Source organism: Drosophila miranda, chromosome 4 (assembly GCF_003369915.1).
Source record: "Drosophila miranda strain MSH22 chromosome 4, D.miranda_PacBio2.1, whole genome shotgun sequence".
Lineage (NCBI taxonomy): Eukaryota > Metazoa > Arthropoda > Insecta > Diptera > Drosophilidae > Drosophila > Drosophila miranda.
This window is the reverse complement of record NC_046677.1, coordinates 24,134,323-24,149,496: the sequence shown is the minus strand read 5'-3', so window position 1 is coordinate 24,149,496 and position 15,174 is coordinate 24,134,323. Positions and strand designations below refer to the sequence as shown.

The 15,174-nt window shown below is 41.2% G+C and overlaps 2 protein-coding genes across 8 annotated transcripts in view; both read right to left on the bottom strand.

The window, feature by feature from the left end:
* Positions 1 to 15,174, bottom strand: part of LOC108162645 (fasciclin-3) — a 95,090-nt gene that overhangs the window by 13,024 nt on the left and 66,892 nt on the right. The gene's annotated exons all lie outside the window — the stretch shown is intronic.
* Positions 766 to 8,192, bottom strand: LOC108162646 (factor V activator RVV-V alpha). The gene is made up of 3 exons (XM_017297476.2): positions 5,008 to 8,192; positions 4,683 to 4,956; positions 766 to 4,625 (listed from the first exon to the last, which is right to left on the bottom strand). Exons 1-3 carry the CDS (start codon positions 5,211 to 5,213, stop codon positions 4,224 to 4,226), a joined length of 882 nt encoding a protein of 293 aa, XP_017152965.1. The 5' UTR covers positions 5,214 to 8,192; the 3' UTR covers positions 766 to 4,223.

The window sequence follows — 15,174 nt, the reverse complement described above, 5'->3', positions numbered from 1 at the left end:
TGCCATAAAAGCTGATAGTTTTCATACAAAATTGAACCTAATTAAAGGCAGATTTTTGGGGTTTAAGCCTCCCGCCCCCCCCGTTCAGGAGGTTTCCTCCTGGAATTCCCATCTAAAATGAAGTACTCTTGAGGTTTCTCTTGTTTCAAGACCACAAATGTTCCTTGCCTTTTCCCTGAATTGCTTTTAACAATTTGTAATAATATTTGGTCAAAGGCCTGGCCGATGGATCGTTTGATTTGTTGTTCTTTAGCGGCTTTTGGGGCCAGACAACAGACACTTTGGCAAATTGCTCACATTTCCCAACGGATCTCCAATCGAACTAATTTTCTGTAAATGAAAGCCGCAAAATTGTACAAAATCTGGCATAAACATGGGGCGGCATGCAACTGGGGCAGCTGCAGCACTCATTGGAGCAAAGGAGTCCGTCCGGAAAGGAGTAGCGGGCGGTGGCCGACTGCAGCTGCAGCCTGCACGCAAAAGCGAATTGATTTCTTTTCTTTTTTTTGTGCCTTTTGCCTTTTGACGGCCCGGTTCGAATGGCTGAGTGAAGTTTTGTTTGGTCAGCCGGAAACGGTACGAAAATCAACAGCCATAAGATGGCAGGGCTGCCTGCCGGCCCGACTGCCTGCCTGCCAATCCATTGCCAATCCGACCCGACGTCTTTTCGGTTATTTGCATTCGCTTCTCTTTTCAGTTTTTTTACTCCGTTTTTTTCGATCTTTAAAAAGCGGGTCATGCAGCTGCTGTTGTAATCTGAAACTATTTTTTTCTTTGGTTTGTTTTTGTTTTTTAAGCGTACCCGCCCCTGAAATGTCGCCTTAACTTTTGACAATTGAGTTGTGAGAGATTTCAGTTACACTCTGGTATTTTTTTTTTTTTGTTGCATTCACACTCGAATTTGTAGCGCAATGAAACCACTTAGAGACGTGGCAACAGCCACAGCCACAGCCACAGCAAAAAGCTAGAGGACGCGGACCACCGCATAAACTAAATCCCTTGCGGCATGCCGCGCGGCAGCAGTGAGAGAGGGAGAGAGAATGAAGAAGTTTTGCTGCAGCTTGGAATTTCAAGAGTCAGCAGAAAATCGTTTTCACACCCTCAACACAAAAACCGAGGGAAATAAACCAGAGGGGAGAGGCTTTCCGAGATGTCCAGACAATGGGGATACCCTGTATTATTTTCGCTTGGAGGGAGTAGTTGGATTGGGTGGATTTTCGATGGGTGTGTGGATAATGTCCTCTCTTATAGTTACCCCAAATTATGATCTTTAAAAATGGGGCTCCCGGAAAGGTTTTCTTTTCTATCCGATTCTTTCTTTATCCGATTTTGATGAAACTTGGTAAATACGTGCCCATTTGCTTTGTATATATTTTCACCAAATATGGTACTCCTATCTTTAAAATTGGGGCTACCACAGGTTTTTCTCTAAGCAATACTTTATTCTCTACTTTCTGCGATTGGGATGATTTTCGGTGGAGGAGCAGCTCTGCCACATCTTATTCGAATACTTACAAAAAATAATGTAAAAAATTGTTGTATCTAAAGGTTTTGCAGGAAAGTATCTTCAGGAATACGATACACCTTGTGGTGCCCTACCCTACCCTACCCCATTGAAGGGGTATTAAAATCGAAAAGTGCCACAGAGTAAAAGAAGTCCGAGGTGCTGCGGGGGCGGCAAGGGGCAACAAACTGTGGCGCGCGGATGCAAAAAAAGTAGAGTTTGTAGCTGGACAATGTCACAGATTCAGATACACAAACACACACACAACAGAAAAATGAAAACAAACTCTGGAACCGATGGTAGCATTCGAGACGTTGTGTCGACATACGTTCCAGCAGCGATCCTTCCCCTCCCCACTGCCCCACTCCTGTGGTGCATATTCAGAGCAAATCTATTTTTTATCCATGTCCCATGTCCCTCTTTCGCTGCCTGGGATATTTATTTATTTAGCTTTGTTTTTTTTCCCGTTTCGTTTTCGATTTCTTGCAAGCGAAAAATATTCGGTCGTCCTCTCGGGGAGCTCTGCTGCTGTTGCTGTTGTTGTTGTTTGCTGGATTCTCGACTGGATATACATCCCCCCCCCCCCCCCCTCGCCCAGTGCGCTCTCCAGTGCTTTATTTGATGCCATGTCTGCAGTTTTGCAGCTTTCGCCTTGTGGGCATGAACTGTTGTCTAGTTCAGTGGTCATGCCTCAGCGGAAACGTTGCCCCACACCCCACACCCCACCCCCTGGACAAGAACCTAAAGTGTTTTTGTTGCTGCTGCTCGTGTGTGGCCATAGAAATCATTTCACTTGAGTTTTTTTTTGCCCCCTCTATAAATTGTACAAATAGATTTAATTTAATGCCTTCCTTTTTGCGAGAAAACCCTTCAATAAAAATCAACTTTGCTTTGCCATCGAGTAAATATCTAACAATCTGGATCCCCTTTCCCCCTCTCTTTCGCCCTCTGTGGCTATTGTTTCCATTTTAGCCACGTTAGCGTCTTTTAGGTGGTACGTGATTTTTACTTAACATTTTTTTGGTGTGTGTGTTTTTCGAGTATTTTGATTTTTCAATGGGAAATTCTGGTTTTCGGGTGCATCCTTTGGGTTCCAGACAATGGGATAAACGAGGGGATTAGGGGCTACAATTTGGAGAAATCGGTGGAAAGCTCAAGGGATCTATTGGATTGGAGCCGTAATTATTACATTAAATAATTTACCATAATTTTAATGTTTTTTTTTAACTTTCAAATTAAGAAAAAATTCATTTAAGTGTGAATTCGGTTTTAAAATTATTTCGAAGTCCATAAAAGCAGAAAATCGTATGTTGCTCATTTCGATATTTATCGATAATTCCATAAAAACTTGGATTTGGTTTGTTAGAGGACTTCTGGTATTTCAAAGTCAGTGATTGGGTTTTTAAAGAAATCCATTTTCACATATTCCTACAATTATCGTTATTATAATCGATAACTATAGATAATTCGATTTAGCAAACTTTCGTATATCGAATAAACAAATGTATGAAATTAATCGATAATTTCAAATCAGTATCGACAATCGATAAATCCACTTAAACGAAGCTATCGAAGAAACAAATTTATGAAAATTATCGATGATTATCTATGGCCAATAAATCAAATTCTATTGCAAACACAAATCGATAAATCCTGTTTTCTAATCATTGCTTTCTTCTTTCTCTTTTTTAAAGGCTAGAAGAATTATTTGAATATTTCTATATGAATATTTTAATTTATTCTTTAAGGGAGTATGTTTTTTATCAGTACTAGTCTCTAAGATCCCTATATCATGCTTTATACCACGCAAAGCAGCCTTTTGGCGCCCATTTTTCCTTCAAGCTTTCTTCTGCACTTCTATAAAATCTTTCCATAGTCCCTGCCCAAAGGTCCTACCTCTCGAATGCCTCCAATGAATAGAGGGCCAGCCGAGAGAAAGGCACACACAGCACATGTCTGACGTCTGATGTCTGGGTGCTGCTGCTGCTGTCTGCCGCCAATCGGTATGCAATTTCAGCTGAAAATGAAAAGGAAAATCACACAAAAAGCACACACACAACACTTTGCACACCGCACAGACGCCACATGTGTGTGCGAGGTCTCAATATGGATTGTATGCCATTTTCTTGGGTAATTTTCATTTTATCAGCATCGATTTATCAGCTCTTCGTTTCTTTTTTTTCGGTGGGGGGGCCAGGGAGCAATTGGAGAGCGATAATTATTACTGATTTATGACGAAAAAAAAACCCGAATTTTGTTTGTATTTTTTCCTCTTTTTTTTTTGTTAACTTTTGGACAGTATCTGCGGGTCTTTTTGTGTACCTTTTTGTTGGCTCGATTTTCGTGGCTATTAATAATGATTGGCCTTTTACTTTTGACCAAGCAATGAGGGGCTATTTTCTATTATTTATGGGGGGAAGCGCCTTAATGAATCATGTTTTATGTACAGAAATTTATTAAGTTTTTTGGCAGTTTTTTTTGGGTAACAGAAACATGAAAGGAAAGTTCAATGCGGTTTTTCGGGGGTGGTGGGGGGGTGGAAACAGTGTAAAAAGTGAACGTGACATTTGCCACACGTGGCACAAACAGTGGGGGGAGGGGAGAGGGGCAGACAGACAGGTGCAGTGCTGGCGAAAGTTTTTTCCCCCGGCAAGGGCTCTTCATCTATGGCTGGCAGCACTTTAATCGCACTTCAAGGAGGAGGCAAAATGAGAGGTTTTCAGCCATGCATTTGCCCCGAGAGAAAGTTGTGGCGGAGGAGGAGGAGGAGGGCCCAGGCAACGAACCACCGGAGCGGCAGTCTGTGGTGCAGCAGCACTCCCTGGGATATAATGCGCTCCAACCATGAATTATAGTACGGCACATAGCTGAAGAACACGGGATCGTGATCGGAGCAATCGACGAAGCCCAGAGCCAGGCCGTACAGACGATTATTGCAGAAGATGGGGCCACCGATGTCGGACATGCAAATCTGGGGATCAGTGTTGTTCAGGCACATCAAAAAGTCGCCCTCGGCATGGGCATTCCTTGACAGATTCTGCGCCTGCGGCTTGAGGCACTCCTCGAAGGGACGTATCTCCACATTGGCCACCAGCAAGGGATGGGCTTTCATTTTGCGTCGCTACAGTATGGATTCCCACTTAGATACAAGATATATCTTTGAGATACAGAAACATACACTCTCCCTTTGGGTCCAGCCGATGCCAAAGCAATCTTTGCCCACGTCTAGTTGGTCCGAGCCAATGCTGACGCTCACCAAATGGTGACCCCTGAACCATATGTTTCGCCTTAGCTTGATGACCCCCAAGTCGTCCTGTTTGTTCCTTTCGTACAGCGGATACACCACCATGGAGTGGATGCGGACCAATTGTTCGCGCTTGTCGCGGGCATCGGCCAGGGGAGAACAGAAGGCCAGCTTAATGCGTCGGGCATTCATCAGGAGACCTCTTTTGCTGGGGAACGAAAAGGATGTAGCACTGAGAAGAAGGGATCTCCATCCTCACTTGGTGATGCAGTGGCCCGACGTGAGGACATGCCGCTCTGAGATGATGGCCCCCGAACAGAAGTGATTATCGCCAGGATGTTCCACGTAATCGTAGGATCGCAGGGAGACCAGATACGAGGCCAAATGGTTGAATGAAAGATCTGGCATATCGCCACAGAGGGAACCCAAAGGCGGGAGCAATAATAGGAGGAATGAAAGCCACATTTTCGTAGGCAAAAATTTACTTTTTTCTATGGGAAAACTCTGTCAGAGATTGCTGGGATCTGTTTAGATATTTTCCACAATTAAAAGCCCTAAAAACTCCAAACCTTTCTTTCTTACTTCCTTCGAAAAACCATTGAAATTCCTCATCAGTTTCCATCCTTGCCCAGATTGCCTTCCGTTCATCTTAAAATCTCTGGAATTCCTTTCTCCTCAGCTTAAGTTCTGCACTTAATCACTGCTACTAAGTGCTGTCTCCTTAAAATTATTAACATGTGTAAATTCTAGGCAATATTTGGGCTCCTTTTGCAGGACAAATAAATGCCGTCGAGCTATTTAACCGACAGACAGATTAATGCAAAGGACAACAAACAACAGACAGCAGACACAGGCAAACAGGCAAACAGATTCTCCATTCTGTCAGTTAATTATTGGCCAAAAACGGAGACAAAGACCAAGTCTCTACTTCTGGCTCTGTTCTCGGCGAGTACTTGCATTTGGCACTTTACTTTTGTGATGAGAGCGCTTATAAGCGTCTTATTGTAATTACCTGACAATGCACTCGAGTGCAGACGTGGGGGCAAGAGTGCAAACAGTTTGCATACTCCAGAGAGGGGGGGTGGGGCCAGAGCATGGGCTTATTAAAGTCCAAGAAATATTATCATAATTAATGCCCTGAAACCCAGACCGCAGAGCATTCGAACAGACCCAAGACTCCTTCTTGGACTCGTTCTCCCTCTCTCCCTCTCTCTCTCTGGGTTTCCGAATATATGCAGCATCAAAGTGGGTCCTGGACATGTGATAAATATTGCGGTTCCATATTTCTCATACAGCCACTCTGCCACTGCCACTGCCACTGCCACTGCACTCTTGGCAATTTATTAAATATATGTATATCCCTGGCTGGCCAGTGCAACATGTTTTCTGCCTTGAAATTAATTTGTGGCCTCTCTTTCTCTCTCCTGTGTGTGTCCCTTAACCCTTTAAGAAGCTTATACAAATTGTGTGACGATGACAGGCAATGTCTCGGGCAAAAAGGAATAACATATTCCAGACGGCAAGGAGGTTCCCTTTCCTGCCCTTTCCTGCCCTTTCCTCCCTTCTAATTTAATGCATAAAAAGAAACGCACACGCAAGCTCAAAATCTGAGCAACAGACGTGGAAAAAATAAGTTCAGCAAGGCTAAGAGATGCCACGACTAAAGGGATACCCTGGACCAAGTTAGAGGAGGAAATCCTACAAATTTGAATGTGGAATATGGAGAGACTTTTATAATTCCTAGGAATATTGTGGGGATATTCTCTGAAAAATATGTAGTTATTATTTTCAGTGGAAGATCCGTATGCTCTTTTAGGATCCCTGGCTTTAGATCTTTCCCAAGATCTTTTCCTTGGCAATCGTATGATTTTTATAGTCAGAGTAAAGAAAACAGGGTTCTTCCTTTCCCAGTGTGGCTTAGCACAGCACTATCTCTCTATTTCCGCCCTTAGCTCTCTCCCTCGGAGACCTTTGCTTGAAAATAGTAGAATATTTCATAGTTTATCTCCGCAAAGAATTGACTTCCATTTAGAAGAATAAATACTCAAAATTCTGCGGCCAAATTCTATATTAAATCTTTTCTTAGACTGGGCGGGGACTGGGCCCGTCGATCATACCCTCTAAACACCTCTTGGACCATTAAGTTAACCCAAACAGACACTCGGCGGGGGGCTGCCTCGGCCTCCGACTCGTGCCACACCACAAGAGGAGTATAAATTAACATAATTTTCATATACACGCGCCACGCGTGCGGCACACGCGCCTGTTTGGGGCCACACCTAAACCTAGCCGAAGGATCCAACGGGTCCAAAGACATATGAATTTCTAGAGACTAAAGACTAAAGTGAAGGAAAATATCAAAGAACTCTCTTACTCTCTGGCAGTGTGGCTTAGCTTTGTTTTGGGGGATGAGACAATGATGGCGGCGGCAGCCCACACGAATGACAGTTATTAATATACAGGAGAAAATGTGTCTAGTCTGAAGGAAACGGGGGAAAGCCGGCAAGGAGGAGCAGGGAGGCTCCCACTTTCGGGCTTTCGGGCGTTCAGCCTGGATGGCCGCCAAGTGTCGCCAGCGATTTGCAAAAACATTTATCATCAAGGCGACGGCAAGGCACAAAAAATTATGCAGACAGACCTGCGGAATCAGAAACAGAATCAGAAATCAGCAAGCAGCAACCAGCCCGAAAGGTGGATAAAAGTCAAGGCCTGTGGACGGAAGGAAGTGGGGGGGGGGAGTGGGGAGTGGGGGGCTGCCAGACGCCGTTTCGCATTAAAAAAGATGTCTGGGAATGGGGTTTTAATTGTTTTTTCTACTTCATCTTTCGCGTTGACAGGATGCCTGCCCCAGGATGTGGCACGGGAGAGACACAAAATAAATTGATCTGTGGTTTTGGTTTTCTCATAATTTATGGGCTATTTTCGGGCACCCCTAGGCATGGGAGTTCTATGTCTCGGAGAAAATTTGACAAATGGCTGGGAAATCACAAAATGGCGACCACATCTCCCCTCCCCCCCCCCCCCCCACTCTCTCTCTCTCTCTCTCTCTCTCTCATGCGTCCTTGTAAATGTTAACGAAATTGACATTAATTTCATGTGTTGTTGCTCCGCCAACAGAATCAATTAATTATTGTTGTTGTTTTTGTTGTGCCACAGAGGAAAATACGAGCAAAATACGAGTGTGTGTGTGTGTGTGTGGACGGGGTGGACAGCAGACTATTGATCCCTATTGGTGTTGACATACCACCCGGGAGGGGAGTGGGTGGGGGCCGCCTGTCGCTTGTATTTAAGAAGAAACTTTAATTGCAGCCAAGAGCTTAAAGGTGCAGGGAAATGGGAAAAGCGAATGGAAATGGGGCTCAAAATATATGTGGAAAATAAAAGGAATATTAAATGTGTATTCTTTGGAGATTTGTTTAATATTTCTCCTAATAATTATTATCTAAATTATTTAAAAATGTGTAAAAATCGAATTTCTGTTTTTTTTTTTTGTTTAATAAAATTTCTATAAATGCTATATTTTCCAACAGATTTTTTTTAATTGAAGCCCTTGTTTGAATTGCTATAGATCGGACGTTAATTAAAGAACCAATCAGCGAAATCGGTAAAAATATAATCCAGTTTTTATTCTAAAATCAAAAAATTAAAGCTTTATTTACGATGTATTTATCAATAGCGATCGGAGCTATCGGTCGGAGTCATCGGAGTTTAAAATATTCTATAGATGGTTGTTTCAAAGTTTAATTAATTTTAATCTGAAAATTTTATTGAAATTGATATATATTTTTTTTTATATTTATATTTTTGTTTATTTATTTTATATATATTTTTCTATATATTTTTTATTTTTTTTTTTACTCTATATTTTTTTAATATTTATATTTTTTAAAATTTACTTTATATTTTATAATTTATTGAAATTTGAATTGAATATTTTATTTTTTTTACTAATGGAATATGAAAAACCATAAAATTTTGGACACTTAACTCTTTTATATTTTATTTTATTTTTTTACGTGGAAAATGAGGATCAATTGACGTGGCTCGAAATCGGTGTTAACTAGCATTAAGTTAAGAACATAAATGTATACATAAATATATTTAAATCCATATGGAATTTTCAGTAATTTTTTCTACCCGTAACACCTGCCCCCCACATATCCATTTCCCCAATCAAAATATTTGCAACATATTAATCGTAATTCGTTCATCAATTCATTTGCAAATTAATTGAATGCTCTATCTGCTGCCCCCCGCCTCCCGCCTCCCGCCCCACGCCTCTTTAATCGGGGATTCGATTGCGAATCCGCTTCCGCTTCGATGAACCGCACAATTAACGCTGCCAGAATCCAAAGCGACATTCTGCCATGAATACCCCATATGCCGCACGGGCCCCACTGTTTTTATTGCATAATTTATATGCGAAAACTAATTTGTATGCTAAATATGTTTTTTTTTATGATTTTAATTTTTTATTAATTTTATTTTTATTAATGTTTAACGAATTGCAAGTTAAATTTTTTGCAGGCAATGTGTCATCCGTTAAGTACTCTCGTTCTGTTAACGGTTTTGTGCTAACGGTTCTGCGTGTCTTTGAACTCTGTTTAAAGTTTTTTCGAGAGGGAGGGGTCTCCGCCTCTGACTCAGCAGCGACTTGTTGCTGACCCACAAAAATGTTTGTGCGAGACAGCAACGTTCTTTGGAATCCATTATTTCTACTGCTAATTGTCTCTCCGTCTCTCTGTCTCTCTCTATCGCTCTCTTTCGCTCTCTTGTCTGGCTTGGCCAACGTGTTTGGCACATTTGAAATGCTTTGCTAATTTAAGCGTAAAATACTGTGTGCTGACAATTGCACAAAATATTTGTTTCTTGAAAAAGAAACTTTCGCACAACAAAAAAGGGAAAAACTTTCAACTAAACTTTGGACTTGAAGAATTCAGATGAGATTTTCCAGATTTCAGAGGGTATAATGCCACGAATGAGGGGTTTGTGGGGCCAGTAATGATGGGTATTTATGGTCTAAGGAGATCTAAACAGATGGTATATGGGTATGATTCGATGGGACCATAGATCTTTAAGACTAAGAGATCATAGGAAAAGTATCTCAAAGGTTATCTAAGTCTTTGCCACATCAATGCAGGTCTTTTTCCCACTTTTTTATGGGAAATATCTTCAAAGTGCAATAGAAATAATATATCTTAAAGAGTAGCCAAAGATTTCGTATCTAAACACCAAAAATATACCCATTCTTTCATAATTTTCTAGGTTTTGAGTACCGGAACAGCCTAAACAGATGAGAAAATCATGTACGTCTCTGTATTTCGATGCCAGTGATGGTATTTTCTTTCTTGGGAAGAGTATCTTCAAGCTCAACCAAACATGCGGACAGATCTTTATTTATTTCTTGCATCTTTTGCTTGACTTTCGGTTTTGTTTGTTAATTGAATTTTGTGCTTTGTTTGCATTTCGAGTTTGCTTTACAGTTGAAAAAGCATTGAATAGATTTTTAGGCAATTAAGCGCTTTTATACAAACAATACACAAAAAAAAAATACTGAATGCAACATTTTGTTCGTCAAGAAACGAGTTGCTGCCGCTCCGTCCCTGACATGCAAATGTCTTGTCTGTGTGGATGTGTGTGTGTGTGTGTTGCAACGTGGAAAACGTGTTTTTCCAATAGACAAAGCCCCGGCCTCAAGGCTGAGATGCAGTTGGTCCAGTTGGTCTGAGAAACAACCTGTCTTTCCAGCCACAAGGCCAGCCAGTAGTTCCCATGATTTCTACTGTATTTTTTCTGTATTTTTCTGTATTATTTCTGTATTTTTTCTGTATCTTTCCGTGGGTGGGTTTGGTCATTAACAATCGCTTAAACACTCGAATTAACTGCAAGCCGTAGCTTTAATTTTTGCACAATCTTTTCCACCGTTGAACCTCATTTTGTAAATTATCGGAATATGTGTTTTTTTTTGTTTTTTTTCAGCCCCCTGATAATACCATAAATATTTAAATAACAAGCCGCAAAATCATTTCTCTGGTAATTCAAGTTTATTAAAAATACTTTTATATTAACTGTGTAAATATTTTATAAAAAAACAAAAACAAAAAAAAAACCAATATATATTTAATGCAGTTTTTTTGGGTTTTGTTTTTTATTGTTGTGGCTTTTTTTGTACTTCTTTCTATTTTGTTATTAATACGATTTGACAGACTGACAGATTGACAGACTGGTCTCTGGGCATGAGTTACAAGCCACGGGGGCACATTTTATTTATTCATAGACTGTGTGCGTGTGTGTGTGTGTGTGCGTGCGTGTGTTGACAGTATCTCTTACGAAATACCCAAATAAATAAATAAATAATAAAAGGAGAATTTCGCATCCGACCAGAAATTTTGGGGAGAAATACTTGTAGGGTGTTCTGGAAAGGGATATCGTTTTCAATGCGGGGAATTTCGATGAATTTATTACAATTTATTATTAATTTATTACTTTGTATTATTTCTGAATTTTTTTGCCCCTTTTTTTTTTAGTATTTAATGGTATCAATATTTAAAGAAAATACTGAATTTACGGAATGACAAATTATGGACAAATTTGACGATTTAAAAAATTGTAAAAAATAGGGCAATAAAATTGGTCTTAAAAAATTTACCAATCTTATAGAAAATTGATTAAATTTTTGGGTAAAAATTGTTGGATAAGCAGCAGAAAACAGCATTAAAATGCAAAGATATTGCTGTGCCAATACTTTAGTCGGGCACTGTATAGATAAAAAAAAGCAGAAAAATCCGCAAAGAAAAATGAGATCATATTTAAATTTATTACTTAAAATATGATAACATTTTTCTTTCGGTATTTTTTGTTAATCAGTAATTTTCTAAAGGGGAAGAATCCATCAAATATGAATCTCCTAAAGGAAGAAATAACGATTCTCCCCCTGAAAATATCTACCATAGAAAAATGACCCAAAACTAAAATATTCTGGGGAAAAATGTCTTCAAAAAATACCTCCAATTCTTCTACGAGTCGATGCCCAAATAGTTAAGCCGTTGAAAGCGTTTAAATTTTTTTTAGTAATTTTGTAAATAAATAAATAAATAATTCCTCCAAAAAGGAGAATTTTCCGGAAGATTTCCCCTGTAGAAATTCCCTTCCAGAACACTGTCTCTGTCTCTGCCTTCAAGAAGCCTTTCAAGTCCTCGTCTTTGTCTCTCTATCTCTTTATCTCCGTCTCTCTCTTTCTGGATGAAACTTTGAAATAATTTTACCTGGATAATTTATCATAACAATGGGTCTCAGAGGTGGGGAGAGAGGGTGGAAGAGCTTTCAGCTTTTGTTAAAGGCTGTAATTAAAAGGTTATCTCTGCTTCTCACTTTTACTCTCAATCTGACAAACGCCTTCCTCTCTCTGTCTCTCTGGTGGGGGTCAGGGGTCAGGCATTGCCTAATTCTTGAGGCGACGACAAATGTGTTTTTAGATGCCAAAAGGCCAGAGAGAGAGAGAGGGAGGAAGGGAGAGACACCGTGGAGGCAGTGGGGGGTTAAGTTTAAGCCTCGTTGCGCCCATTTAACCTTTGTGTGCTGTCGTCTCTGTGTGGGGGCCAGGGAGGGGGGGCATCTGTGGGTGCGGTGTGTCCACAGGCAAACATAATTGAAGTCATAAATAACGAATTATGTTGTGAAAGTCAAGCCCAGAGTCGGAGTCGGAGTCGGAGTCAGCGTCAGAGGCGTCGTATACCTGCCTTCTTTCTCTTCTTTGGATTTCACACTTTTTTGCATAATTATGACAACCCTGGCTGCGCTTAAGGGGGGGGGTAAACCTCACCCAAGGACCAAGGGACTCTGAGGTGCGTGTGGGCAAGTTCCGTGTTCCTTCTGGCTAATTATGCACAAGCCAAAAGATTTATTATGATGGAATAACTTTCTGCCCCAGCAAAGGGAGGCAGCAGGGGGCACAGGGAGCGGGGGGTGTGGTGTGGTGTGTTTTCTCCTCTAATTAAAAGCTCCAACGCTTTGGCGAACAGTTTTAATACATTTTATGATTTTGTTTGACAAGCCTTCAAGGCCTTTGGCGCGTCGCTTCCTGTTTTTCGTTTTTTTCTTTGGTTTTTTGTCACTGGAAAATAGTTGGCGGATTGGCTGGGCAGGGGGATTGGGGGGCTTGGGGGGCTTAACTTTTCCTGCATCTCCATTTGCTGCGAGAGGCTCCACTGAGGCAAAGTGTTTTTAATTAATGGACGCTGATGGTGATGCTGCTGCTTCCTCTGTTTGCAGCCCATTGAATGCCAATAAAAGTGCATTAAATTGCAATTATGTTGCACAGTTGCAAGTGGCAGTGGCAGTGGCACTGCCAGAGACAATACATTTTCCGAGAATTCCCATACTGATAAATGACCGCCACTGCTGCGGGGGCTCTGCTGTTTGCTCTTATAAACGGTTTTTCCCGAACGTGTTTCCCTTTTTTGTTTTTGTTGTTGTTTTCTCTTTCAATTAAAAAAAAGTCAACTCATAAAAGAGTGCGAGGGGGCGGGCAGTGGGTGTGGCACGCCACAAACTGCAAAAGTGCATTAAAAATGCATTTCCAATATTGGTTATATATTTGTTGTTCTTTAGTGTTCGAAAATAAGACAAGAGCCGTGGTTTCTAGGGAGATTTCTGTGGGCCTTCCAATTCCCTTTGAAGGGAAGTGTTTTTCCACAGGAAAATGTAATTGATTTTTCGATGGGAAATATCAAATGGGGTGGCGGGTTGAAGGCTCTTAAAATTTGAGGAAATTTACGACAACTTTAAATAATTTTTGAATTTTTGATGCATTTCTTTCTGTGGATTTTAGTGAATTTTTTTAATGAAATTTACTGATTTTTCTCAATATTTTTAGGTGGATTTTTGGCTTACAGGAGAAAAATAGTCGCATTGGGAGAGAGCAAGCGGTGGAGAGGTGAAGAGATGGAGAGAGCAAGAGTTAATAAAACCACCCTTTGCTGCTAAGCCACACTGGGAGAGAGATTTTTAATTTTTAAAAGAATTTTGTATTAGTTTAAGTGGAAAAATAGTCTCAGGTCTCACTGGGAGAGAGCAAGCAGAGAAAAAGAGGTGTTAAGGCCACACTAAGCCACACTGGGATAGAGATTTTTGATATTTTTTAAAGTTTAAGTGGCAAAATAGTCGCACGTCTCATAGATGTAGAGAGAAATGGTTGTTAAAGCCACCCTTTACTGCTAAGCCACACTGTGAAAGATAGTTTCTGTGCTCTCGTTGAGAAAATGACGAAAAAAGAGCCCATTCCCAACTGCTAAGCCGCACTGGTAAAGAGAAAGCCATAATTCCTTGCTCAGCCGCACTGAAAAAGGGAACACAATACTTTTCTGCTAAGCCCCTGTGGGAAAGAGTAACCATAGTTACGTGCTAAGCCGCACTGGGAGAGAGTGAAAGAATGAGAGCTCGTTATCACATTTTATGAAAGTTTGCTTTTTTCGACAGACGAAAAAACATCATTTAAAAGCCAAGAAAAGTTTGGTTTCCCTGTCGCTCCCGAGCCCACATTTCCTCTGCTCTTTTTGCCATAATCTTGCACTACTTTCTGCCACTTTTTGTCTCTATTTCCACGTCATATGCATCTCCCTCTTAGCTCCACCCACCCTCCCAGCCTCCTCTGCCTTTCTTCCTTTGTGTCAACATTTGGCTAATAATTAATTGCAGGACATTTGTTGATGTACGTTTTTGTCATGTCTCCCCCCTTCCCTGTCCCGCTTCCATTTCCGTTTCCGTTCATCTGAAGGCAGCACGAACACGTTTAAATGAAAAGTTTCCTGGCAGAATTACAGATATTTCGAACCAAAATGCCATTAAGGTCGGAGGAGGAGTCGATGGAGTCGATGGATGCCGGCTCGCACCTGGCAGCTCCTGCCGGAGAGTTTTGCTCATTTGCGTTGATTCCAAGCGGAAAACGTTTGTCGCCAAATTTCATTTCATTCCGCCCTTCGATTGACATTAATTAATGATTGTTTCGAGCAGCAGTCGAATGGCTGTAATTCTGTAATGCTGCAGCATTGATTTACGTTGTCATCGATTCTCTCTCTTTGGTCACACACATTATTATGCTGGCAGCAGCTACAGAAACCAGCAGAACTCCAAGGAGGAGTCGTCTCCGTCTCCCCTGACAACAAGCCAGAGAATTGCCTTGGACTGAGGGACGGCCGGACGCTGGATGGTGGATGGGGTGTTAATGATGATGAGCCTCTGTCCCTGGGTCTGGGACCCGCTCAATACCAAATCCCAAATCCCAAGTCCCAATCCCAATTGTGGTCTTGTCCGTGCCAAGTTTCAGTAATTATACGACCCCCATTCTGCACCTCCTCCTCGGACACAGAATCGGTCTCTAAATCGGAATCGGAATCGGACTTGGATTCAAACTCGGTGGCAATATTTA